General features: G+C 47.2%; 2 protein-coding genes and 1 long non-coding RNA gene across 6 annotated transcripts; 1 reads left to right on the top strand and 2 right to left on the bottom strand.

Annotated features, from left to right (window-relative positions):
• Positions 1-4,071: 4,071 nt before the first annotated feature.
• On the bottom strand, positions 4,072-7,693 carry LOC120664466. 3 transcript variants are annotated; one of them, XM_039943712.1, is made up of 7 exons: positions 7,471-7,661; positions 7,145-7,303; positions 5,819-6,252; positions 5,662-5,714; positions 5,515-5,549; positions 5,016-5,427; positions 4,072-4,503 (listed from the first exon to the last, which is right to left on the bottom strand). In XM_039943712.1, exons 2-7 carry the CDS (start codon positions 7,171-7,173, stop codon positions 4,336-4,338), a joined length of 1,131 nt encoding a protein of 376 aa, XP_039799646.1. In that variant the 5' UTR covers positions 7,174-7,303; positions 7,471-7,661; the 3' UTR covers positions 4,072-4,335. The 3 variants fall into 3 exon arrangements, 2 of the variants coding, with proteins under 2 accessions (XP_039799646.1, XP_039799645.1); XM_039943711.1 differs by having other exon boundaries at positions 7,145-7,693; XR_005670905.1 differs by having other exon boundaries at positions 4,078-4,503; positions 5,652-5,714; positions 7,145-7,693.
• Positions 7,694-11,113: 3,420 nt separating this feature from the next.
• LOC120664465 lies at positions 11,114-15,716 on the top strand. Of its 2 annotated transcripts, none has more exons than XR_005670904.1 (2): positions 11,114-13,609; positions 13,755-15,716. It is a non-coding gene; the product is annotated as an uncharacterized LOC120664465 (long non-coding RNA). The 2 variants fall into 2 exon arrangements; XR_005670903.1 differs by having other exon boundaries at positions 13,752-15,716.
• A 1,150-nt stretch (positions 15,717-16,866) lies between these two features.
• LOC120664464 (acyl-protein thioesterase 1 homolog 1-like) lies at positions 16,867-24,762 on the bottom strand. The gene is made up of 9 exons (XM_039943710.1): positions 23,727-24,762; positions 23,530-23,641; positions 18,543-18,579; positions 18,260-18,329; positions 18,023-18,127; positions 17,672-17,822; positions 17,500-17,582; positions 17,331-17,424; positions 16,867-17,220 (listed from the first exon to the last, which is right to left on the bottom strand). The coding sequence occupies exons 1-9, from the start codon at positions 23,752-23,754 to the stop codon at positions 17,136-17,138; spliced, it is 765 nt and encodes a 254-aa protein (XP_039799644.1). The 5' UTR covers positions 23,755-24,762; the 3' UTR covers positions 16,867-17,135.
• Between the last annotated feature and the right edge of the window lie 2,940 nt (positions 24,763-27,702).

The raw sequence follows: 27,702 nt of genomic DNA, 5'->3' as shown, positions 1-27,702 counted from the left end.
GGAGGCCCTACGTCTCTACCTAGACGTCCGGTGGCCATAGGTGTCTGGAAGGTAGGATCGGCCTGCTGGTTAGGTGTAGAAAATAACCGACTCCAATCTTCGAAGTTCGCCTCAAAGGTATCCTGTGTGGGCCCTATACAATAGCAATTAAGATATCTTAATCATCGTCTTATAAGTCATATATTTTGGTATATATTCATCATACGTACCTGGTGGTGGTGGATACGAGGAATGACCCATATCAGGAAGCTGGTGGTGCGATCCTGTAAACCGTTCAAATTATTTAAAATATTCATATAAATAAGAAGCACATGATAAATTCGGGCTACAGATTAGGTATTTACCTTGCGTTCCTTCTGCTGTCGCTGTAGGGTAATACGAAGAAGGTCCAGCATCATATAACTGTTGTGATCCTATATGTAAATACAAAAGGAATTAGACTTCATACCACAATTAATTGAAATTAAGATATTGACTATATGTCTACCGAAAGGTCGTGGTGGTGCCTGTGTTGGTTGAAATGACATCCCTGCAGCTGGTGCCATGGTACTAAACTGAGTCCCTCCGTGAGGTTGGTAAGGTGGGTGTGCATCACCTGTATGGACTGAGAATTAATTGTTGGCTTCAAAGTAGGAAGTTAGTAAGTATCCTCACGTACCTGGATAATGCTGCTGAGACCAATAAGGTGCTTGGGAAGACTGCTGCTGTGTGGGACCACAAGGAAACGAGGTCGAGGCTTGAGACGAACCGTACGAGTCATCGTACGATGTCCGGCTACCAAAGGCTTCAAGCATGGAATGGGTTCTTTGTGAAACTCGGGTCCAGGCTGACTCTTGCTCATTCCTATCCATCATAGATCCCGCTCGAATCCTCATCAAATTCGCCCTGGCATCTACGTCCATCAACCTGCACATTTCAAACTGCAAGCAAGAAAAAGAAAGGCATTAACACTGTAATCCAAAGTATTTGAAAAGCGATGATAACTTTGACTCACCGCCCCAGCTAATGCCTCATCCCTATATCGTGCGTACCCATCCTGTGCTGTCGCAACATGCGGCTGTGGTTGCATGTCAGCATATATCAAGCGGCAACGAGTCTGAGGCTGGTACCAGCTCAGGTACGCCCTGTACGAAGCCTCCGTGTGTGCAGGGGTCGCAAGCGCCACGTTCTCCTCTGTCTGGTCCCAGCCATCGACCCAAGGCTGCACCCTTGTCACCCACATGTTGGAGAAGGGTTGCCCAGTCCTCGATAAACTAAATATTGAAAACAATTTAGTCAAATATGATTAGTTAACTATACAATGCATAGTCATTGAAATAGTATATGAATTGTTACCTGTGGTCATAGCGTTCGACCCGATCCAATGCTGACGGCACAAGATACAACTGCCTTTGACCGAACTGTCTCCTGACTCTGTCCGGGCAGTGAGCCTCAATGTAAATGTCGTACACCAACGCTGTAGTTGTCATCCAAAAGGCCTGGTCCTGAAAGCAAACCGAAGATATCCCGATCGGTGCACGAGTGTTTATAGTCAACTCGGAGTAGGGCTCCCACACGACGTCTTCAGGTGTCAACCGATCAAACTCAGCCACAAATTCAGGATAGGCCCGACGAGACTGTACGTGGGCCCACCTCTTCTGCACAAAATTAATAATAATATGTACAAATAAGAAATACAAAGAGGGTAAAACAAAGCAACAGAATTGCCAACATAATAGTACGAGTAGCAGTCATTTCCGTACCTGACGAGCGTACCAGAGAGTCCCCATGGTGGGCCTATCGTCCTCGGTGTCACCGTACATATCCAGCTCATACGGTGAGTGGTCGACAAGCGGGCGACCAATTGCTATCATCTCGTACGACCAAAGCTGTAGCAGAATTGGACATCCTGTAAGAATTGCATTGTGCTTATTTTGCACCGATGCCTTGCAGAGGCCACGGTACGTGGCTGCAAGTACCGCTGCACCCCAACTGTATTGAGGCATTTCCTCCACAGCTGCCTCTGCGATCTCCAGTGCGTAAGGCACAAGCACCCTATTCACATAGGCCCCATGTGAGTTGTTAAACATTATGTATCCAAACAACCACAACAGGTATGCCTCAAGGGATCAAGTGACGCTATCATCATCAGCATCATGTGCCAAATTGTCAGGCTGCATAGAAAAGATGAACATTTATGAGTACGAGATCAATTATAAAATAAAACCATAACTGCACTAGTCAAAAGCATAACTCTAACATTAATCATAACAAAACAAGGTATGTACCTGGAACTGGAGGATCCATGCCTTGGCAGGGCCTGTTGCTTTTGGGTGCTCTTCTACATCAATCGCGATGTCAATATTTGCAAAACACTCTTCTAGATCGTCCAACCACGTAGGCGGGACGACACGAGGCCCTACGGCATCCCCACTGATAGGAAGACCCAGCAGCATCGCAATGTCCTGTAGGGTCGGTGTCATCTCCCCACAAGGGAGGTGGAAGGTGTTTGTCTCAGGCCTCCATCTATCAACCAGAGCCGTCAGTAGGGACCTGTCCAGCTGTACTGAACCACTCTCAGCAAGACGACCTATAGTAAGAAGACCAGCCTCACTCAACCTGAAAAATAGAACGATCAAAGGTAAGTACATTATGTACGAAACGTATACGAAACAAACGTATTCTTAAAAACATAATCCGACGACATATCACCTGGGCACCCATCGTGGGTCAACAGGAATAAACTCCGCTGGTGGACGTGGACGCAGCACGTTAAGTTTCACGCGCTGAACCACTGCAAGGAAGGACCGGTGCGACGAGTCTATGACTCCGTCAAGTAGAGCTGGCGTATCTTCGGCCATACCTAACACAAAAAATATAAGTTTTCTGCATTTTCTGCAATTTTTCTGCATTTTTCTACAATTTATCTTAAATTTTCATAAACTTTTCTGCCATTTTCTTGCATTTCCTACAATTTTTGTACAATATATTTTTATAAATATATTTTTCTAACATTTTCTAAATTTTTATGCATTTTCTACAATTTATCTTAAATTTTCATAAACTTTTCTAACATTTTCGTGCATTTCCTACAATTTTTTACAATATATTTTTATAAATATATTTTTCTAACATTTTTTTTGCATTTTCTACAATTTATCTGAATGTTTCATATACTTTTCTAACATTTTCTACATTTTCTGAATATTTCTCGAATTTTTTTCTCGTATTAAACAACTAATTAATACCACAAAATTTGTTGGTAAACCTAATTGGTTTTTCTAAAAACTAATCTTAATTCTACCTAAATTATATTAAAAATATTACCTAAATCGCTAAAATATCATTACTGCTGCATACACTAATTATAGAATTAAACATACAAAAAATTTAGATCGAGAAAGTTGAGAAATATTTATTACCTGCGGTTAGGATCCAAAATCCGGCAGGGCTTCGCCGTTACAACTCCCTCCCTCACCCCTCCTCTCTCCCTCCCGCTCTCTGGATGTCGTGGGAAGCAAATGAGGGGGGGAGAGAAACCTTTTATACAAGATGGGGGAGCCTGCCGCCCCCCTGCCGGGCGGCAGGCCCCCTGCCGCCCAGTGGAGTAGCGGCAGGGGGCCTGCCGCCCGGTAGGGGGGCGGCAGGGGGCCTGCCGCCCGGTAGGGGGGCGGCAGGCTCCCGCCGAGGGCTTCCGCGCAAATATTTTTTTTTAATTTACATATAAGTTCCTGCTGCCCCCCTGCCGGGCGGTAGGGGTACAAAACTGTAAATTGTGATATTAAAAATATATTTCTGTAAAAACTGTTTTCCAAAAATATAAAAATAAAAAAAGCGCGGAAAGACCAATGGCAACCAAAAGAAAAGATCACGGGTGCTTGCTGGGCCGCAACCGCTGGGCCCTGCAGCCGAGCGGCTGAGCTGTGCCGATAGGAGATAGCCGCAACGACCCTCTTGGGTGAGCGGATAGAATGAGGCTGCTTGCAGATTTGGGCCTACATGCACATTGCCTTTAAAAATGGTGGGCATGTTTTCTGGACTGGATATATAGCATACTTTGGAGAGTGTCATAGTTTTTTTCGGCTGAAGACTAACAAAAAAATGAAAAGCAAATATTCGCTCAGATCAACGAAGTGATCACAACTCATAAGTCACAATTTTCTCAGCCAGTTTGTTCTCGTTTTGCTTACGAATGCTACACACAATTTCCACTCAAACCTTCCTTCGTTTCTGATGGACACAAAAGCACCATGCCTGATGTGGTCATGAGCTTCTTTGTAAGGTGTCAGCAAGCTCCCGATTCATCGGAAGCTCGAGTCATGTACCAGCGCATCGACAGTTAGACACCCATCCTTCCTAGATAACGGATGCTCCTGCATCCGGGCTTGAAGGAGCGTCAAGCACGACCAATTCCACTTCTGCACGACTTTCTGCTGTTATCTGCCTTCGTGATAGATTTGGCAGTCCTCTTATCCTTGCCCGTGAACTTATCACATGTTCAAGCTCTTTTTTTCGACGGTGCCACTTGAATCATGAAAGAAAAGAGCAAGAACTTCAGAGTTAGTATCGGGTCATAACAAAGGCAAATGTGAATGAAATAATATGGCAGCATATCTCAATAAAAAGGGTGCGAGGAGGTAACTTTAGACACAATGTGCGCGTTATGACAAACAAGAAAAATGTGTGGCCGGACCCTAGCTTTACTCTTCGATACCATAACTGAAGGGAATTTACTTACCCAAAACAACTGGAAAGATAATTGGTAGGTAAAGGCAGGGTTTAATCAGCTCATCAAGAAAAATATTTGGAACATTTTTTCTGAAAAGGATTATTATGCTAATAAAGAGGACACCATGAGCATTTTTAGGTAATAAAGAAAGAAAATTCAGAATCGTGCCTATCAATTTCAAATCAAAAGAGAGAGAATTGTGAAACTAGAGAGCCTATAGTCCTAGTAACATGACATAAATATCTGGCAAAGGATCAAAAGCGTGCGCTGGGGGGGGGGGGGGGGGGAGGGGGGGTGCGGCCATTACCTTGGTTAGTCTCTCCTTAAGCTTTGGTCTTGCAGATACTACCACTCTTGTCAGTTGAGCATCCGGTTTTTGTATCAACTTCTCAGGGTTCAACTTCTTTGTCCCGGCAGCCTGTACTTTCCTTCTCCCTGCTGCTTGAAGCTTCTTGGCAGCTATTTTCGCCACTGCCTTTTTAAGCTTTTTGATTGTATGTTCCCTCTCTTTGTTCCACAGGAACATAGATATCATCTCGGATTTAATCCTTTCATAGCTGTCCCAATCAAGCTTATCTTGGCTGTAGTCACCTCTCTTTGCTGCTTCTGCTATACTATCTGACCATATTTGCATAAACTTCTGCCTTGATCTGACAGAAAGTATTCGTCTCTCCCAGATCTTCCTCAACGCAGCACTTATTTTGTCTTTGCTCGCTTGTCTGAAATAAGATTAAGAACAGATAGTTTCAGAATTTGAAGAGCCATATGTGCATATACAGATCTACATAAGAAAAACATGTCCATACCTATGCTGGTGATGGTGACCCATTTTCTTCCTAACCTGGGTTTAGGAACAAAGTGGGGGAGGAATTAAATTTCCCGATAATTCATAGCCAAGTACCTCTTGGACTGATGAAAGAATAGATAGTGAAATTTTTCTTACATGACATCACCTTGGGATCTCTCAGAGCTTGAGTAGTCCTTTGACTGATGAGTTTCTTGTGCTCTACAAGAGAATGTCATATTCCTCAGTGAAAAGAAAATGACATGATACAACATCGAGCTGCAAAACTACTGCCACAAAAGTTGCCAGTGAAAGGTTGGCCGTACCTTCACTCCATTTCTTGCCTTTTGTCCAGGGAACCTGCCCCTTGTTTGCAGCGCCAATCTTCCGTCTTCTCTCGATTTCCTTCTTCGACAAACCAGTGAAGTAAGTGCCACCTTGTGGATGGTGAAGTTGATGATCTTGTACATGCTTCTCCACATTTCTCTTGTTCACGGAACAATGTTCCCTTGAAACTGAGTCCGGGTAAGAAGTATTATTGGACCATTGGTCATCCATTCCACCGACCAATTCTTCGCAAGCTAGTTCTTTCAGAGATGACTTGGGCGATATGAACTCCCGATATTGAATCAATTGACTTGATTTCCGAAGTTCATTATGTGATAAAGTTGGCTCCACCAATGCACAAAACTTGCGACGAGATAATAGTTTTCTTGAAGAACTGCTAGCACCACACTCAAAGCTCATCAGAATATATGCCCTGCATAAAAAAATTGAGTCCGGTAACCAGAGGTTAATTTGCAGTATACAGCATATTAACATAAAGATCGTAGAAGCACTAATTAGTGAGCAATGCTCCTTGTTCTGCCCCCTTTGTTCTGAGTGAAATAATAACAGAGCATTCGGTTGCACATCATTGAATTAATGCCAAGATAAGCTTTGTCACAGTTCAATGATTTAATAAGTCCTTCCACTTGCAATCAACGACAAAGCAGAAATTTAGAATTTATTCAAGCTATACTGGTATTCAGTGGTACCATTGCAGCCTATTCTGGATTGCATTTTCTGTTCTTGTAATTTCTGTATCTTTTCCCTCAAAATATTGTGCGTGTACAGTATTATGAAAACATTAACATTTTGCAATTAAATCAGTACAATGTCATCACTAATACTTAGCAGCGTTTTATTCAGATAATTACTAAATTGCAGCTTGCACAATCCGGCTGCACTATAGCAACCTCCTGCATCGTCTCGACCAGATTCGATAAAAACCTCGAGCTCTTCAGTCCTGACTGCCCCCGTGGTCAGGATTCAAGCTGCCCTGTAGACTTTCTCGAGCGTTTACCACCATAACCTAACCGCATTTCATCTGGTACGCAATCCAACGCCTCCACGGGAGCAGCGAGAGACCCCCTCGCGCTGCGGTCATGGAGACGCCACGCGCTCCCCCACGGCCAGGGATTCGAGCTCTCCCCCGTGCACTCCATCCTCCCCCTTCCCGCCGTACCTTGCCAACCCTATTCCCCACCAGGTACCGCGCAGCAAATGCCGATCGATTCGAGCACAGCATTTCACATGCAAACACTCTGAAGCCTAAAACACATTTGGTAGAAAAAAATCCAACAAAAATGGCAGCCTAGGTGGGGCGTTACCTGGCATAGTGGACGCTGGCGGCGGCCATGGCTTCACGACCTCGGACCGTGGCCGGCGACGAAGACCACGAGAAGGACGAGCAGCCGGCAGCGGGTGTACTGGCCAAGTGTGGTTGATGACCCTTGTGTTTCGTTCGTGTCGATTTCGACTTCCCGGGCCTACTCGTTACGGCCCATTTCATCAGCACACACGGGTCCAGTGAATGAATGAAGCAAAAATGTTACCAGCCCACGGGTCCAGTGAATGAAAGCAAAAATGTTACTAAACAAGAAAGACCAATTAAAAAAATCGTGTAATGCCCGTTGGGGAGCTCCGCGGCGTTGACCTAGTGGGTGGTCGTGGTGTCAAGCGCGTTGGGGAGCACGTGCCCTGCAGCGCTTTGGCCCCCTCCCTGGGTGCGCACGGCGGCGCAGCGCCCTGGGCCAGAGGGGAGGGGATGACGGAGGGGCGAGGGAGGCGGCGGGCCGGCGGCGGCGACCGGTGCTGGCCGGGGCGTGGTGCTGCTGCGAAGGGGCGGCGGCGGCCTGTGTCTGGATGTGGTGCTTGTGAGAATGAGGACTGAGGATAGGTTTTTTTTCTTAAGAAATGGACTGAGGATAGGGTTTGATAGCAGGGTAAAATGGTCAATTTACTAGGTTAGGCCCATATGTAAATCTGTTAACTCCTAACGGATGATGGATGGAATGATACAGAGGTTAAAAAATGAAAACACACTGGGACAGAAGTGTCTCTAAATTTTTAATGATATGGATGTAAGGGTTAACTTTTATAATGTATGTAAGAGACTCGTGACGTAGACGGGCCAGCACGCATGGCAAATATATGCAAAATTAAGGCTTTGTTTAGATGTAAAATTCAAAATTAAGACCTTGTTTAGATGCAAAATTAAGGCCATCTCCACCGCGAGGCACAAATTAAGACCTTGTTTAGATGCAAAATTCAAAATTTCAAAACTATCTTGCGGCACATGCATAAAGTATGAAATCTAAAAAAATAAAAAATAATGATTGCGTAATTTTCTTGTAAATTACTAGACGAATCTATGCCATAATTAGACAATAAATTGATACAGTAAAACTATAGTAAATATATGCTAATGATGGATTAATTAGTCTTAGTAAATTCATCTCGTAATTTACAGAAGAATTTTGTAATTAGTTTTGTGATTAATTTATGTTTATTATTTCAAAAATATGTAAAAATTTTATTTCAAAAATTTTACACGGGACATCTAAATAAGGCCTAAGATGCAAATTCTTGAGCACGGACATTTTTGCTGGTCAGCATCCAGAGAGCCGCGTGGTTCTCCGTCACCGTCGCCGCCGCCGCCGCTCCAGCACGGCCTCAGCCTGGCAGCGCCAATACTCGAAAATCCTCTCGGAGACCTGCCCGTGCGCGCAGGCAGCCCGCGGCGGCCCGCCGCCACTTGCTCACACGCCTCCACCACGATCTCGAGGCTTCCTTTCGATTTTCAAAGGCGTCCCACCGAGCGCCACTTGCTCACACGCCTCCACCACGATCTCGAGGCTTCCTTTCGATTTTCAAAGGCGTCCCACCGAGCTCTTCGCCGGCAGAGCCAGCTGTCACCATGCTCGGGAAGCACATCACACTCTAATTTGGAAATAGAAGAATTTCTGCAAACAATTACTCCCTCCATCTTAAAACAAATGCAATTTTAAGAGCAACTACAACAGTATATATAAATCACCATGTATAGGTAAAAAAAAAGAGAAACAGCGCTAAAATTCGTTTCCAACAGAGTCGCAAAAGTCATGGCGTTGCTTTCTCCTTATGTATCCCGGAAAGCCGGTAGGCTACTTTGCCGATTTCTAGCCGTTCGCCAAACGCTCACCCGCCTTCCCGCGCCCTCCACCTCCTCTTCCCCCGCGATGGCGCGAGCAGGACCGCCCCCCCCCCCCCCCCTCTCCTTCCCACACTCGCCCGCAGCTCCGGCGCCCTCTCCCGCGGCGCGGCGTCGAGGCTGCGCAGCTCCTCCCCGGCGCGGACCACCAGCGCGAGCTCCCCGTAGCAGGAGGAGTCAACACCGGCTGCCAAAGGCAGACGCGGGCGCCTCGTCGGGAGAGAAGCGGCCGACCTTCATCGGCGTGCGCAAGCGGCCATGGGGCAGGTTCGCCGTCGAAAATCGCGACTCCACGCGCCTGGCTCTGCAGCCGGGCTCCTTAGCGCCCATAGCTTCAGCGCCCCCTCCCGCCGGCGCGGCGTCGAGGCCGCGCAGCTCCTCCCCGACGCGGACCTCGGCGCGAGCTCCCTCTCAAGGCGGCCATGGCAAACCTCCGGCGTGAGCTCCCCCAAGCAGGAGGAGTCAGCACCGACCGCTGGAGGCGGACGCCTCGCCGGGAGAGAAGCGGCTGGCCTTCATCCTCGCCCTTCATTCTCGCCGGGACGTGTGCAATCGGGAGACGGAGGAGAATCGGGAGGAGGGGGGCGGCCTGTAACAGCCCAAAATCTCACACAAACAAATAATAAAAATAAAATTGTTTGAATTCAAAATTCATTTTCAAAAATCTAATTTTAAGACTATTGAGCTCATCTTTCTTTACATGAAAAATTCCTTTCAAGCTTAAATTATCTAATTTCTTTCTAACAACCATTGTCAAATCGCTATCTTTTTTTCTAATTACTCTCTCCTAAGCACTCACATGCACGCACACGGCACCTCTCCCATTCTCTCTCTGTCGGTGTGTGCAGCATTAACACTCTCTTCTCTTTCTCACCCCTGGCAGAGCTCTACAGCAGCACCTTTCTCTCCCGTGTTTGATTTTTCTTTCTCCCACCGCAAGAAGCAACGCAGCATCATCTAGGGTCCGATTGGTTGTCTTCCCACGCGAGCCAGGCTCGCGTCACGGAGCCAGGCTCCACTGAGCTAGGTCCTGCGCATGCAAATGCCCGCTGTTTGGTTGCCTGTGCGCATGTAGCATGGCTGAGCATGAAGTTGATTGGTTGCCTGGGTGTATGAGATGTTCTTGCATCGGTGCTCTCTGCGCGCAGCTCCCACTCGCACGCGCCCGGCCATGCTCCCGAGAAACGCTCGATCTGACCTTCTCCCGCGAGCCTGGCTCGATGGCCTCCGCTGCATCTATAGGGCCAGGCTCTACCCCTTGACCAGGTATCCAAACATAAGGACCCTGCATCCCGGGAGCCTGGTTCCCTCATATGCAGGGAACCAATCAGGCCCCTAATCTCTCCTCCACCGCACAGATCAACCAGCAGCTTCCTCTATCTGTCTCGCACATCAGCAACCCGAGCACACAGGCCCTGTTTGGTTTGAAGTAGCACAAAATTTTTTGACCAATAATTAGAGGTACTAAATAAAGGGTAAATTACAAAACTAACTCCACAACCCTGCGCTACTCCGCGAGACGAACCTAATAAGGCCTTTGATCGCACGATTAGAGGATGGTACTGTAGTATCACTGTAGCCAATTATTGATTAATTACTATCATTAGATTCGTCGTGAAAAGTTACACTTATCCGTGAAAAATTTTTACAAATAAACTTCATTTAGTACTCCATGCATGTGAGATTCTTTTCTCGGAAATCATGTGCGATAGGTATGATAGGAAAACTAAACAGGGCCACATGGAGCACACAGTACCAATATTTACTCAGTCTGTGTTTAGTTCCCCTGAAATACAAAGTAGCGCGGGGAAATACACTGTAGCGCACTGTAGCACTTTTCGTTTGTTTATGGTAGATATTGTCCTATCATGATCTAACTAGGCTCAAAAGATTCGTCTCGCAACGTACATCAAAACTATGCAATTAGTTTTTTTATTTACCTACATTTAATATTTCGATGTGATGGAGATGTGATGTTTTTGTGGGGGGTTTTGTGGCAACTAAACACAGCCTCACTCTCTTTCCCGTTGCAGGCAGCCTGGCACCCTGTTCTCTCATCTCTCACTCACTTCCTGCACACATACATGCACATATGCATGCAATTAACTCCATCGGTGGCAGCAGGCAGCGCAGCACACACATGCAGCTCTCTCTCTCACTCTCTCTCACATGTCTCTTTCATTCACTGCATATTCATGCACACACAGCAGCTGCATCTCTGGTCTCTCTCTCCCTTCTGTTATTGTTTTTCCGCCACCACGAGAAGCTAGCAGCAGCTGCTGCTCCCGTTCCCCTGCTCCTTGTTCAACACTGAGATGCAAACCAACAGTTCCTCTTCCCTCTCCCATGCCAAGCACAACAAGCAAGAGCTCCAATCTGAGCACCATGCGCCACTTCTCCATCTCCCTCTGTTCTTCTACTCCTACCGCAAGCCAGCAAGCCAGTGGCCCTCTCCCCTCTCTGATTTCTTCCACGAGAAAACAGGCAAGCAAGCTGCAGCAGTGCAGTCCACCATCCGTTCCACCCCTGCTCCTCTCGCTCGAGCAGAGCGACGTGACGCCGGCGGCCACGGGCCGGACAAGTAGAAGCGTGTCGACGACGCCGACGCCAAATCACCGACGGCCACGACGAGCAGTGCCGCGAGCCGTAGCTCCGACCTCGCCGACGACCAAGCCAAGCTGCCGCCGCCGAGCCGTGTGTTGTCGTACCGCGAGTCCACACCCCGCGCCGGCCACGCCTTCACCGTCGACCCACGGTGAGCGCCGTCCCGCTCCCGACGTCCTAGTGCTGCCGATGTGAGCTACGGCCGCCGATGACCCCTCCATAGAGCCTAGGACCCTCGTTCCGTGTTCTTGTGCAGGAACCGAACACCGTCACCATACGTTTCCTCGCTGCAGCCAGACACTGCTGCGGTCCGGCATAGTCACAAAGTTTCTGCGTCGACGGGTCGAGGAACGGGGTCGAGGGTCGAGGGTCGTCACTTTATAAAATTATGGTACGAAGGGGGTATACCTCTGTGGAACGATAAATTATTATGTGGGACGTGACCCTAATTCATCCGGGTCGATATTTTCGGGTCGATGCGTCTTTAAAAAGACAAAAACTATATATGTGCTACTAATGAAGAAACTAATTTGCACAAGCATATAAAAAATATATAAAAAGAGTACATTTAGACAATAGTACACGTACTCGGCTCATTATCTAACAAAAACTACACCCTTAACCTTCTTATCCCAATTAAATCTGCTAGTAATGGGGTTGTGACCCCTCTCAAACAGGGACGCGATCCAATCTTGAATGGGACACTGACCCTCTTTGACCCCGACCCTCGAATCGAAACGGCGTTCCCGGGTCGTGGGACGGGGCATCGACCCCGAATCCTGTAACTATGGTCCGGCCTTGCCGGCGTTTCGCGAGCGTCTCGGCCGTTCCGCGGCCTCGGCCATGCCGTGAGCCCGTGCGCGCGTGCTCACCCTTGGCCGCAAGGCACTCCCTTTACTCCTCAAAGCCCAACCTGAGTTGCGTGCCTGCGCACGGCCAAAGGCCCTGCCTCTGCGCCGCTCAACCTAGCCGAACTGCTCTGCCACAATGTCAAGACGACGACGCCGAGCTGAAGCCATTGCCGGGAGCAACGACGACGTCAACGGCCACGAGCACGAGGAAGCTGAACATGTCCTTGCAGCACACTGACACACTGCAGCCACAGACGCAGGTCCGCCACGACCAAGCATGGAACAAGCCCCGACCCAGACCAAACAGGCACACCGTTCTGTCGTCGCCGATGTCGCGACACGAGCTCCGCGAACGCACGATTGGCCTTGCCAAGCCTACCTGCGGTACCACGGCCGCTCTGCCCCGCGCTTTTGCCGTGGGCTGGCACGTCACGAACCAGCCATGCCGGGCACCGTGCGCATGCATGCTGCTGGAGGCTGTCACAATTGCCACCGTACTCGCACGCCCCGGGCACGAGCCAAGTCGTCGTGGACTAGTCGTCACTGGACACCACGAGCGCAAGCCTGCACAATCGTTCTTTTTCCATAAATAATCTGAAGTTACAGTCTATCCAACCGTGCACAAGGCAGGCTTTTGTTCGGTAGAACGGATGCCGAGCCGTTCGCTGGACGAAACGTTGCCGACTCGTTGCCACGTGCCAACATCCTACTCAGGGTGCCCCTCGCGGTGCCATCCCCTTTCGCTGAGCCCACGACACGTGTGAACCGCACTCACGCACGTCGCAACACTGGCCCCACGATGAGACCGCACATCACTGTTCGGCAGCTTTCGGCGCCGTTCCACACTGTGGCACCATGATGCTTTTCCGCCCGTGCCGGCTTTGCCGTCTCGTCACATGTGTGTCGGCAACGCCGCTTTTCGCTATAGTGTTATCTCTGTTTTCGCACCAGTACCCCGTCACGCCGTTGTCGGCCACTGCCTCCTCTTGGTCGATAAAAGGCGCATTCGCGTAGCTCCTCCATCACTCCCAACTCATTCCCGACCAACCCAGCTACCTTTCCATCCCGAGCTCACTCATTCCATCGGTTCCATTAGAGCAAGGATTTGCTCGCCGCTCTCTCATCCTAGCAAGCTCATTGTGCTCTTGGTAAGCACTGCATGCTATCTGGCCCGACTCTTCTTCCTAAATTCATCAAAAATCAAGCTCTAACTGTCTTTGTTAGTTTTATAAACTAAGGAGTTCAGTTTATTATTATGGATGCTTTGTTTATTTGGTTTGTGTCGCGTAGTAGTCGCCGAGAGCTGACGAATGACGATGAGAAGAAGCCTGGAGTCCGGTGTCGTACCGCAAGCAGAAGCCTGGAGTACGTACCACGAGCACGAGGACTAGTACCGCGAGACGAAAATCGAAACATGTACCGCGAGTTGAGCTACCCATTTGTTGAGCGAAGGCAAGTCCAACATTATCCCTTTTGATCACGTTTATCCCAGTTTTTAAACACAACCCGTAGAAGCCTATTTAAAAGTGCATTCAATTGGTATATGAAACCTTGAAATATTTTACTGCTTGATGTAGTTAAATACCCTTTGAAAGGCCATACCTTGCTATTGTTTGCATCCTGATTATCCCTTGACAACCTAAGATTTATCTTTAAACATGATTAGCTCTGTTTAGATGAATGCCTTGATAAATGATGCTAGCATGCTTAGGATTTATTTATACAGTATTACTTACTGTTATTTACCAAATGCAATCATTTATAAACGAAAAACTGGGTTGGTTATTTTTAAAAGGTGTGAGTTAAATTTTTAAAAAGAATAATGAACATGATGACGATGATGGTGATTACCCAGAGATGGGGCGGAATAGGGTCCATGTGTGGGACCACTGGAGATTGGACTCGAGCCTGTGTGGTAGGGTCTTGTAGTTGTCCGCCTTATCTCGATTAAGGACCGGTAATTGGTATTATTCTAGTCAAGTATTACAGTGCAACTATAGGACCAAATGGGCACTGGCCTTAGCTTATTAAGTCAGTCGGCTCGAGAGGATGCTACCGCCCGAGTGCTCGAGGAGCTCGTCAGTGTCGGGGTAGCTAACCCGGTCAGATGTACGGAGCCGCGATACTCCGGCAGTCTGTCGTGTAGCATATTTTGGGTCCGGCTGATGTAACGGCTCTGTCATGTTAGCTTGCCGACACATCTAAGGAATTGTGTATATGCGCGCTGATCCCGCGCTGGCGTCAAAGCGAAACATGTCGTGTGGGTAAAGTGTACGACCTCTGCAGAGTGTAAAACTATTCGAATAGCCGTGCTCACGGTCAAGAGCGCTGGTACTAGTCGCCGGTTTTAGAACTTTTAAAATATTTTTGAAAAAATGGGATTTGGGACTGGTTTTCGGAAATGCCCGGCAAGAGTGCCGTGGGCTACTGCGGACGGAGTGTCCGGTAGCATTAAAAGTTGAACTCACTTCTTTTTAAAAATACTTATAAATATGACTATATTACTCTTTTGCTAAAATGCCTTTACAAAATTAACTTTGCATGGGTAAAAATCTCCTTTTCGCAAAATAAACCCCAATCACTTCCTTGTACTTCATTATGCATGAACTTTTATCCCCCTCCATAGGGCGGGGTTGGTCTTGCTGACTACTTTTGTACTCACCCTTGCCTACATTTACAGAGACGGTTCTACGTCGGAGAAGTCTACCCGTAGTCGTCACGTCCGCACCCGACTCGCCTGTGGCGTGGGCCATCACGATGCTGAGTTGCGATGTTGACTGCTTCATCAATGTTTTTTTTTGCCTTAGCACTAGCTTTCTTTCTTTCTGTTCTTCTTTTATTTTAGATTGAAATCCATAAACCGCTGCCATACAATCGGCAATGATCCATTCTGCCGAAATATGTGTACCAGCCTCCTGAGGCTGGAATTATACCACATGTGGCTCCTGTGTAAGCGGGGTCGCGACACGGCCGTTCGAGCTGGACAATGGGAGTGGGGAGAGAGAACGGAGGAGAAGAAGTGGAGGATGAGATTGATAGTCGGGGCTCACAGAATGGAGAGTATATGAAGAGCGGGATTTAGCTAAGCTGGTTGGTTCTCCAACCCTTTGGTTAGCTTTTTATTTGTTTGCCTATTCTTTTGCCTAATCATTTAGCTAGAAATTTAACATAATATCTTGGAGTTGCTTTAAGACCGGACACGCAAACCAATGCATGATGTGAAATTACAAAAATACCCCTCATCTTTTGTGAGAATGATTCGGACACTGTCTTATCTTTTTTTTGTAAGAACACTCCAGAAACTATTGTCTTCTATGGTTGTTGAGTCAAAATAGCTATTTCTTGTGGGACAAATTTTAAAATGTAAATATGAAATTATTTTGGGACGGAGGGAATATGTGGTTTAGTATAAATAATCAGATTGCGATGGATAATTTAGGAGGTTAAACAAAAATATTTGACCAATTGATAATCGCTATACAATTTATGGATGTTTATGTAATATTCGGAACGCGATTAAAAGTCGCAATCCAATTTTGAAGTTTTGTGTAGATATTTTTAGAGTTTCTATAAAATATATTGGCTATGATTTTTTTCAAGCCCAACTCTTCTTTTACCGTCGTATCACTCTTGCTCCCCACTGCCAACGCGGACGGCTAAGGCCACCCTCTATATGGCTCTTATTGTGACCACCGCCTCCTTGCAAAAGCCGCCACCACTTGCTCACACGCCTCCGCCTCAACCTCCACATCCATCATCAGCGGCGTAAATTGATGACTTTTAGGTGCATCTCCAACCTAATTTAATTCAAATATTTGTACTACTTTCTCAAAATAAAAAAATAGAATTTCATTTTTAAAAATTAATACAAATATTTGAAATAAATCGGATTGGAGGTGCATCTAAAAATTATCATTTGCATCCCTATCCACCACACCCACGTGCACTCCAGCTTGGCGAGGTCGCCCACCTTGCAGCCGGCGAAGATCGCGCTTGGAATTCCGCCACCCGATCCGGTTCGCTGTCCCAACAGCCTCCTCGCATGCTCCCACCGCCGCTCTTGCTCCACCCGCACCTTCCCATCATCCGCCTCCTGCTCCGGCGCTTAGAGCTCAGGACAGTCGTAGTGGATATTGGATAATGCGGGAGCGGTGGGGGTTGCCCATCGGGCAGAGGCAGCGCCAGCAGAAGCGGGCGAGCACGACGGCGCGCACTCGATGCTCCCTCAGCCGTCGGGCCGCCCGAGGCCCCGCGGGCACGGCTTCGGGTGCACCAGCAGCCAGTCGGCTCGCGCCCCGTCCGAGTCGCGCGCCCACCGCGCAGCTCGCCGGCCAGTGCGCAGCGTCGTGAAACTAAAGGCTTCTGCACTGATGAGAGCATTTAAGTAATGCAATGCAAAATGTGGTTCTATGGATCCGAGGCCTCAACGGCATTCCCTTTTTATTATCATCAAGATCAGACAAGCACTGGATTACATATAGTCACTCCTTGCCGGTCATTAGGTCATACGGCAATGCATACCACTAAATTAGGACTATGACAACAAAAGCCACATGGAAGGTAAGAGAGTATGAAGTATTACGAGCTATCAAACCGAACCTCCCTCTGTTTTGTCACTCTCTCTCAAATATGTGCTATTACCAAAGCCATTGCGCATACGCAAATACTCTTCTTTTAGCGAGATCGGTTGAGGCCAAGTATTGAGCTGAGCCACTTCCGGAGATCGTCCATTTCTTCAGGGATGGTATAGTGGCCCAACCTGCATCATAAGAACTTAATTAATGTTTCATCAAAAAAAGAACTTAGTTAATGGATCTCGGCAGAGGGGAAAGTTTGGAATTCTCAGGTGTAATGTTTGCGGAACTGTACCCATTGTAGGGTTTGAAACTCAGATATGCGAATCCTGAGGACCTCAGAATCTCAGCTGACCTTTCGCCATTCCTGTAGGTCACAACCTCATCCGCTGCAAGAGCACAAAATTTAGAACATGTTAGCCAGTAATATGTACTGAATTTTTGGGTATCAACATCATTGTTACCTCTTCCATGACAAAGTAGGATGGGCAGGGAAGCAGCTCTTCTAGTAGCAATTTGTGAGCTCTCCATCTTGCTCCTCAGGGTCCTAAAAGAAATACAAAGAACATTAGGATTCAGGAATAGATGAAATACAGTAGCAAATGCCTGACAAAGATTATCTCTGCAATGCTAAACCTTGAGCAAGGGAGCCAGCCACTCAAACTGATGACTGCATTGAGTGTGATTGGATAGGGTATGCCGCTTGTGAATTTGCCATGAGCATAGCATGCTACGGAGTGGAGGGCAACGGTAGCGCCCATGCTGAAACCACCGATCCCAAGCTTCACTGCACTCACGTGTTCTGAACATTAATAGAATGAAAGACAAAGAGCAATTGTTTCATCCAACTATGTAAATCTGTACGTGTACTGATAAATATGTTTACTACTTATGGGCTCATGGTCTAGCAATCAGAAAAACAATATTATGAGGCCTAGCATTTTTTTCTTCTTCAATGATTAGATGTTATGATCCTGGGATTAATACCATCAGATGGCTCAGATGACAGCAGGTTTGCAATGTGTGCAGCTGAAGCATCCAGTCCCTCAATGTCATCTCTGCCATCTATTGATGTGTCCTCAACATCAAACCCTGTTTCATTCCCGGAAATAGTGATCAGACATTTTTCAGGCTTCAGAATTCAGAGAAACAGCAATACTACCATGTTTCAGAGTTCAGAGTATGTAGAGCAGTTCTTTGATAAGTTCCATGAAAAAAACTCACATGCAGTGCAAGGGAATCCACCAAAAGCAGCGACAGGACGGGTTGCTGCTGTGGGACATATCCACTTGATCTACATGAACATAAACTTCAAGGTAAACAAACTTTGTTGCAGTGAGAACAGCTGACATGCCCTACTGCTGAGCAAAATAAGCTACACTATTCTGATTTTTGGAACACGATTGCAAATGCGGATACTGTTGCATGATGGCTCAGGAATAAGACAAGGTGTATGTGTATCCATATCTATTGATGCTTGCTTCAAGTACAAAGCATTGATGCTTACATTTGGCAGAGGAAGAGAATCCAGGAGCTGGGACCAGCTGAAAAAAATGCAGAATGATTAAAAGAAGGAAAAGGAAATCAATCACTTCACTGTATCAGGAAAAACATTGCAGCAGCAACTGGTAAAGATATTCCATTCCAGTTCATCTCAAATTTTGTAGATCGCACCACACTATATAAGCTTCACGTGTTGTCTGAAAGTACCAGCAACACAAAGATGTGCAGAGTGGAGAAAAGAACATCTGGAGCTAAAGGTTGACACACAAAACTGTAGGAAAGTAGGATGCGTATAATATGGTCGATATACTCTAACATCCCCCCGCAGTCGTAGCGGTAGCAACACGAACGGTCAGACTAGAGAACAATGGAGACGTATCCCCCTGCAGTCGGAACGCCGGTGCGAAAGCTTTGACGGGAGACTCATGCAGATGATAGCCCTTTAGTGCCGGAGTAGCCGAAGTTGAGGTGGATGTGGTCGAAGCCGTGGAGGGGGCGCGGGTCGAAGCGTCGTCGAGGTGCTCGAGTACACAAACTCAGCAGCTTCTTGACGAAGACAGCAGCAGGACGGTGCGGCGGATGAGGATGGTAGATGGCGCGGTTTGCGAGTTAGGTCACGCTTAGGACAGGGGTGGCGACGGCGCAGGTTGCAGCAAGTGTCGCACTCAGATCAGGGGTGGCGATGACGTCTTCCTTCAGGAACATCGGCGGCGATGTCCGCGCGAGAACGGCTGGAGGCGCGGAGCCGGATCGAGCGCCTGCTTGACGAAGACCGGCGGCGAGTGGCGCCACCGCCTGAAAAGGCGACGACACCGGTAGGGTGGCTTGATCACGAACGTCGTTGCTGCAGCCTGGAGGGCGCAACAACAACCTCGTCCTTCGGGAGTGTCGACAATGAACGGCGACGAACGGTAGGGCGACGCAAACCGATCTTAGATCGGAAAAGAAAAAAACTAGCAGCCAGACGAACCATGGGGTACAATCTCGGGTGCCCCTAGACTGCTGCCTCCCCCATCCCTTATCTCCTTACCCCAGTCAAGGACAGAGGAAAAAATCAAAAGGTGAGAGGAGAGGCTGCCCCTCCCGGACTCCATGGCCGGGCACCCACCCGCCCTTGCAGATGCAGGGCCCGCGCTCAGGTCGGAAGGACCCAGCAGCAGGGCACCGGCGGTGAGGGGGAGCGACGGTGCTCTGGCAGATCGGGAGGGACCGGTGGCGAGCAGCAGGGGGAAGCGAGATGGGGTGGCGCCCCCACGGCGGCGCGACCCACCAACGGCGGCGAAGTGATGGGTGGAGGTGCGTGGAGGCCAGGGCGGGGCGAGGGTGACCCGCGCGGCCCGTCCCGGCGATGGATCTCGACGGAGGGCGCCATCGGCAACCGGCGGTGCAGCAGCCGGCCCGACCCCGACGACTTCAACAAGCAGCACAGGCGCCCCTCGTGCTTCCTCCGCAGCCATGGTCGCGCACCAAGCAGCGGTAGGGGAGGCGCAGGAGGAGGGAGGGCGGCGGCGCATGGGAGGAGACGAAAGGGAAGGGGTGACGAGGCAGCCGACGAGATCGAAACACCACGGCAGGTAGGTCCATCTGCTCCGCTTGACGATGTGACAGCGCGGCGGATCAGAGGGATCCGCGTGCTGATCCTACGAGGACGCAGCCCCCGGCGGAGATCGATCTGACTGATCTCCCCGGGGGTGGCACGAGGGCAGCGGAAGCCGGTGGCCTAGGGTTAGAACCTAGTCTTGTGATACCATGTAGGAAAATAGGATGCGTATAATGTGGTCGATATATTGCTTGAGCCTCTAGGAAGAATATATAGGAGTACATGGTTTGGAGGGCAAGTAGCCTCTCCTGGAGATAAGAAAGGTTATCCCGGGATTACAATCAATCCTAAACTAATCATATCCGGAGTTGCCTAATATACTCTAACATCCCCCGCAGTCCTAGCGGTAGCAACATGGACGGTCAGACTGGAGAACAATGGAGATGTATCCCCTCTGCAGTCGAAACGCCAGTGCGAAAGTTTTGACTGGAGACTCATGCAGTTGATAGCCCTTTAGTGCCGTAGTAGCCGAAGTCGAGATGGACGTGGTCGAAACCGTGGAGGGGGCGCGGGTCGAAGTGTCGTCGAGGTGCTCGAATACACAAACTCAGCAGCTTCTTGCCGAAGACAGCAGCAGGACGGTGCGCCGGATGACGATGGTAGACGGCGCGGTTTGCGACTTAGGTCACGCTCAGGGTAGGGGTGGCGACGGCGCAGGTTGCAGCAAGTGTCGCGCTCAGATCAGGGGTGGCGACGACGTCTTTCTTCAGGAACATTGGCGGGCAATTGCTATGTGCACCCAAGATTGTACCCGCGGGTCCCCTGCTGCTGTGATTTCTTAGGTTTTTCCCGATTCGTTATCGGGTTTGCGTCGCCCTGCCATTCGTCTCCGTTCATCGTCGTCTGGTCGCTCCAACTCCGGCTCCGGTGGCGGCAAGGGGTCCGGGGGGGCAACAGCAACAAGGGAGGGTGCGGCAAACGCGGCAACAAAGGCACTACAGCGCATCAGACTCCTGCTGGCGGCAGCAGTCCTGGCGCTCCCCCTCTACAGTGCCCACCCAAGGGGTGCAGGTGCAGTGGCCCTCCTTCTACAATGTTAGAGTATATTAGGCAACTCCGGATATGGTTAATTTAGGATTGATTGTAATCCCGGGATAACCTCTCTTATCTCTAGGAGAGGCTACTTGCCCTCCAAACCATGTACTCTATATATACCGCCTAAGGGGCTCAAGCAATATATCGACCACATTATACGCATCCTACCTTTCCTACATGGTATCACGAGACTAGGTTCTAACCCTAGGCCTCCGGCTTCCGCTGCCCTCGCGCCGCCCCCGGCCAGCGAGCAGCAGCAGAGACCGCCTACCTCAGTGGCCGATTCGATCCCGCCAGGCATGCCTCGTCTTTGCGCCGTCGATATACATCTGCCGCCCCTCCCGCGCCACAGGCTAGGCGCCCTTCTACCAGCGCCGCAGCACTGCTGCCCTAGCGCGAGTGCGCGGCTGCGGAGGAGGGGCCGCTAGGCCATCGCGCTGTTAGGGCTGCACCGCTGGTCGCCATCGACGCCGGGCCGCAGCTACGCGGGACCCCGCCCCTCCCGCCTTCCATCGCCGGTGATTTCCTCCGTGTACTGGGCTGTCGTCCCCTCCCACCTTCAGCGCCGCCACTGCTGCCATGCGCGCAAGGCCGCGCGGGGGCCAGCCCACCGCGTCGCTGGAGGAAGACACCGCTCGGGCCGCACTAGGTGCACCCAAGATTGTACCCGCGGGCAATTTTTGCTGTTGCATCTGCTGTGTTTTTCTTTTTTCCGATCTAAGATCGGTTTACTTCGCCCTGCCTTTCGTCGCCGGTCTTCGTCGACACCCCCGAAGGACGAGGTTGTTACTGCGCCCTTCCAGGCTGCAGCGACGACGTTCGTGATCAAGCCACCCTACCGGTGTCGTCGCCTTTTCAGGCGGTAGCGCCACTCGCTGCCGGTCTTCGTCAAGCAGGCGCTCGATCCGGCTCCGCGCCTGCAGCCGTTCTCGCGCGGACATCGCCGCCGATGTTCCTGAAGGAAGACGTCGTGGCCACCCCTGATCTGAGTGCGACACTTGCTGCAACCTGCGTCGTCGCCACCCCTGTCCTGAGTGTGACCTAAGTCGCAAACAGCGCCGTCTACCATCATCATCCGCTACACCGTCCTGCTGCTGTCTTCGGCAAGAAGCTGCTGAGCTTGTGAACTCGAGCACCTCGACGACGCTTCAACCCGCGCCCCCTCCACGACTTCGACCACGTCCACCTCAACTTCGGCTACTACGGCACTAAAGGGCTATCACCTGCTTGAGTCTCCAGTCAAAGCTTTCGCACCGGCGTTCCGACTGCAAGGGGGATACATCTCCATTGTTCTCCAGTCTAACCGTTCGTGTTGCTACCGCTACAGCTGCGGGGGGATGTTAGAATATATTAGACAACTCTGGATATGGTTAGTTTAGGATTGATTGTAATCCCGGGATAACCTTCCTTATCTCTAGAAGAGGCTACTTGCCCTCCAAGCCATGTACTCCTATATATACCGCCCAAGGGGCTCAATGCAATATATTGACCGCATTATACGCATCCTACTTTCCTACAAAAACACTAAGCGGAATCCAAATAATTCAGTATTGAACCAAAATTTTTAAGAGCAAGGTGGTGAGGTTGCCTCCATTTCTTAGATTATCTGGAGAGCTTTAACAATAAGTAAATAATAAAAGTGTTACATGCAAGGAGCCCAGACTCTCATGTTTGCTTTTCCTTGTGATATTAGAAAATTAAGAGTAAGTGGGTAAAGAACATCTGAAGCTGAGCTGGACAAATATACAAACTTGGAAACAACTCTTAAAAATGCGTCGTACTAAACCAAAAGGCTATCAGCTGATTTTTCTCCAAAGCTCCCATTAGAAATTCTGATAGTGGAGACAAGACCAAGATACTGCAATTCAGTCATTTGTCATAAACTGGAACTGTAAATTCGGATTCTTGCCTAATACAAAATTTTAACACGCAGTATGTGTGTACTATTAGCCCACTTTATATGTTGTCAGCACACATCAATAAGTATTTGACATTCCTATTCATTCTCAATGGAAAGTGAAAGCATTATCAGTGTCCTTCATAGCACAGAAGGTGGTTAGGTGTGCAATAGGTGCGAGAAAATTATGTACTTTGAGCAAAGCAGTACTAGGAATATATGCATGCATGGATAGACAAAAAGGGCACTTAAATCATTTCTAGCAAAAGGATGCAAAGGAATAAGTTTTTGCATCGACACTGCAACAATCTAGTTCTTTCCTCTTTGCTTGATTGACAAGTGTAGTTTCTTGCATTCATATGTCAGTTGCATGAGAAAGCATGCATGAAGGACCATCATCTGAATAAGCAAAGTTTAAGAAAAACAGCAGTAGGTATGCGTCTAGCAATAAGTTGGTACCTTGCTCCATTGTCACCTAGGCCATGGAGCCACACAATGGTGGCTAGGTGCCTTCCCTTTGGCCTCACCACATATGTCCTCCCGTAGTCGACTCTCCTACCGCTTCGTCCACCTGAATGATTGATCATCCATGTAGCATGTGTTGGCATCAATGGTAGATCAGAGCATTAGGCTAATGGAGAAACGACCAGAATTACCAGAAGAGCTGCTGCCATAATAGCTCATTGTGTGTTCTGCAATAGTTGCACTATGTGCTGAATACTGATGCTTCTAAGCTCTGGTACTCCTTGTAAGCTATGAAGGTTTGGAACTGTGAAGTGCACATCCCCAGTTGGCCTATATTTATAGCAAAAGCCTGTAGAGGAGAATATATGTTGAAAAATTCCTTGAATCCGTGGTTTTTCACACCTTGCTCACTGCAAGCTGTCATAGAGGAGAATCTGGAGGATAAAAAGATTAAAGGCTTTAGCTCTAGAGTGAAGAATCCTGCAAGCAGAGATATACAGTGAGGGTGGCAGTGGCACTTGGTCATTTCATGAAAATGCATTTGGCACACAGGTTACTAAGATGCATCTTTGGCAGTGGAGAAGGAACCAGATATATAAATGTTATCTTCTCCCTTTTCTCTATTTTGCAGCCACCAAACATTTCTCTGCTTCATGGGTTATTAATGTGCACTGCCTTCTGCACACAAATCCACGCAGTTCCTTATGTGACAATCTCAAAACAAATTTGAAAGAAATAAACACAAGTTAACTTATTTTCTAGTCATGAAGCTTTTCTTTTGACATCACTGCTACAGTTCTATTAGATGAAACTGCAAAAGTTCTTTGCTGGAGACATTACCTGCCCACAGACATACAGAAAATCATTTGGTGTAAGAAGTTCAAGTGGAAAACAATATTGAAAGAATTTTATAATGTAACTAGCAATTGATATACCATCAGGATACAGTACAGAGCTAAAAAGAAGGATGATTATATAGCAAGACATATCTATCATGTTTCAGTGCCGAATCAGCATGGATATGGGAACCAAATCAGGCTGAAATTCAAGTCCACTTGCAGCATATACGTGATTACACCTTTCATGATGGTACATGTACTAACAGAAGTAACCCCACAATAAGAGCTTAACATGAATTTCTTTTAATACAATGAGAATAACTGTGAAATTTTTCTCTCAAATTTACTCCAAGGTTTTGTGACAAAGATGTTATGTACACCTTCTTATTCTTTCTAACTCTCAATAGGTAAATACTGCAAAAAGTTAACTTTTTTTCAGATTTGGAAAACCCTCAAACCTAATATCATTCTTCTGGCCAAATTTGATGTTGTTTAAAGTAATTGGCACTGTGAAGAAATATTACTCAACAAGACATCCCTCTTGAGGTATTTTCTATTTTACTCTAGGTTTTCTTGCGGGAAAGGTGTTAACCTTTGCAAATATTCCTGTCGCTTTAGGAAATGGAGAGCAGCTGATTCTTTCTTCACAATGCAAATTTGAGAGGTGATTACAAAAGAAAAAGATAACTGTAAACTGATATATATGAAAATTTTGGTTAACTTTTTTCCTTGGAAAATTGATAACCCAGTAGAAAAAGAATGATGAAACAAAAATGGTCGGATATTTGTTTTCTATGTGTGCCAGCCCCACTACATACAGCAGGAATCATGTTCCATTCCCCTTTTCATTTTCTAATGATTGGGATGGGTAATATGGGAGACAGCTCAAGCCAAAATACATGAGCTATGTGTGATTTTTGTTCCTACATTAGCATCAGAGGTTTGAGTTTACATCGAGCTAGATGAAGCTACTTCATGAGACAGGTTCACCAGCCACCTTTTTTTCACACTGGAAATTAAAGGCATCATTGTGTTATGCCCTAGTACTAGAAGCCTGCATATTCCTCTCTATGCATATTGTTCCCCTCCATGTTGCACATGTTCCTATGAAAAGTGATTTTATATAAAGTCAGAAAAATGGTCCTCAAAAAGGGAACATGCACAAAATATCGGATTTGTCGTTACTCAAAACCTAAAAGCATACAGTTAGGGAAGATATAAAAATAGGAAAACTTAAATCCTTTAAATATTTTCTACTTCATGCTTAATATAGATTTACATATTAGCAGGCTTAACACAATTATGCACACCTTCTAGATGGAATAACTGTGAGTGCAGTTTCTTTGCAAACAAGTTTCTGATTGCATATGCAGTTAGGTACAGTTTCCATATTCAGCTCCCACTAAAGCCAGATCACTGAATAGATTTATAAGGTAAAGAATACTCACTGTAAGAAGAAGTCCACATCAAGGCTCAACAGAAGTCAACTTCCAAAATGCAAGAGCTGAATGTGTGGCCGCTATTATCCGAGGAATTATGCCTTTGGAAGTAAATGAGGGAATTATGCATGCTCTTTATTGCATGGATCGATCTCTCCAGAAATTCTGAAATAACATCTTCTCCACTTACTATTTCGTACCATTATTTATTCATGTAAAATTTGCTTTTTTTGTTATTAGTTTTATTAATGCTCATGTTTTTCTTCCATTTTGTTTTCATTCTAGGACTTCTGATTTTTTTTTTGGAAAAGATGAAGATAAGAAATGCAAAGTAATGTTACAGTCAGCATAGTGCAGAATTTATCCTGTGATCAAACTTAGATAAAGCAAAGGCGAAATAGCCAAATACATCTCTCAACTTTAGTCCAAAGGTCACTTTGGTCCCTGAAGTATCAAATAGTCCACCTGAGTCCTTCAACTTTTCAAAATGGATCAAAATGGTCCTTGGGCTGATGTAGCAAGCCATATATTCATGCCATGTCAGTTTTAGTTGTCCTTGGATGCGTCAATATGTTATAATGTCTCATTTAACCCTTGTTCCATCCAACTATAAATAATACTTTACGTGGAGTTGATAGTTTACAAGAAACCTATGTTAATGAGTCATCACAAAATCTTATGTCTAATAATAAATAATACCTAGTACACAACCATTATAATAGGTATGGTAAATCAAATGGGGGAAAATCTACTACTTTATAATGCTGACTTATTTAAATGATGCCCTTGCTGACATGGCAAGAGCACATGGTATGCCAAGTCAACTTAGGGACCATTTTAATCCAAAATAGAAACTTGATGGACTTTGGCCTATTTGATAGTTTAGGGACCAAAATTATCCTTGGAGAAAAGTGCAGGGACGTATTTGGCAGTTATGCCTAAAACAAACAAAGGATTTCCAGCTGGTGGTTTGAGGTTGAGAGATGGACCATCATAATCTGTGGGTGATAGTAGGAAAATGCTGAAAGTTTCTGGTAAAAGCATGTTTATGGGCCCAGAGATATACACTCAATGACTAAATATTGTAACCTTTGAGTCAACTATAACCCTTTTTTTTGCGATGCGAATCAACTTAAGTCTATAAACTGACTCTCGTAGTAAAGCCTGAACATTTTTTTTTCAAAGATCCCTAAATTTTCAATAGTGTTAACTGATAACCATAGCATTCTGGGCGGACTCGGAATTATCAACCTGGAAGTTATGGCATGGGCGCTGCAAGCAAGATGGCAATGGCACAAGAAAACCCAAGTGGATCGTCCTTGGACTGATTTGGAACTTCCCTCGCATCCCAACTCCTTAGCCCTGTTTGCTATTGCAGTCAAGACGGAGCTGGGAAATGGAAACACTACTCTCTTCTGGTCAGATACTTGGCTGCATGGTACTTCGGTTGAGAATTTGGCACCTTTGGTCTTTGCAAGTGTGCCTCCCAAGATCCGTAAGAGGCAAACTGTGGCAGACGCCCTAACCAACAATGGTTGGGTAGCTGCAATTCGAGGATGTCTTTCATGGGTTGGTATCAGGGAATTTCTGAAATTATGGGATTGTGTCCAGGGTATTGTATTAAATGAGCAAGAAGACAGGCACATTTGGAAACTGGATGCGAAGGGATGCTACTCTTCTAAATCTGCATACCGATCCTATTTCCTGGGGTCTATTACCTTTGAACCATGGAAAAGATTGTGGAAATCTTGGGCTCCTAACAAGTGCAAAGTGTTTCTTTGGTTGGCAATTCGGAACAGATGTTGGACAGCGGATAGGCTGGCCAAGAGAGGACTACCACACCCTGACCGGTGCCCTCTTTGTGATCAGGAGGGGGAGACAGTGCAACA

This window comes from Panicum virgatum, chromosome 3N (assembly GCF_016808335.1).
Source record: "Panicum virgatum strain AP13 chromosome 3N, P.virgatum_v5, whole genome shotgun sequence".
Lineage (NCBI taxonomy): Eukaryota > Viridiplantae > Streptophyta > Magnoliopsida > Poales > Poaceae > Panicum > Panicum virgatum.
Note: the sequence above shows the minus strand (reverse complement) of the source record. Positions and strands in the feature narration are given on the sequence as shown.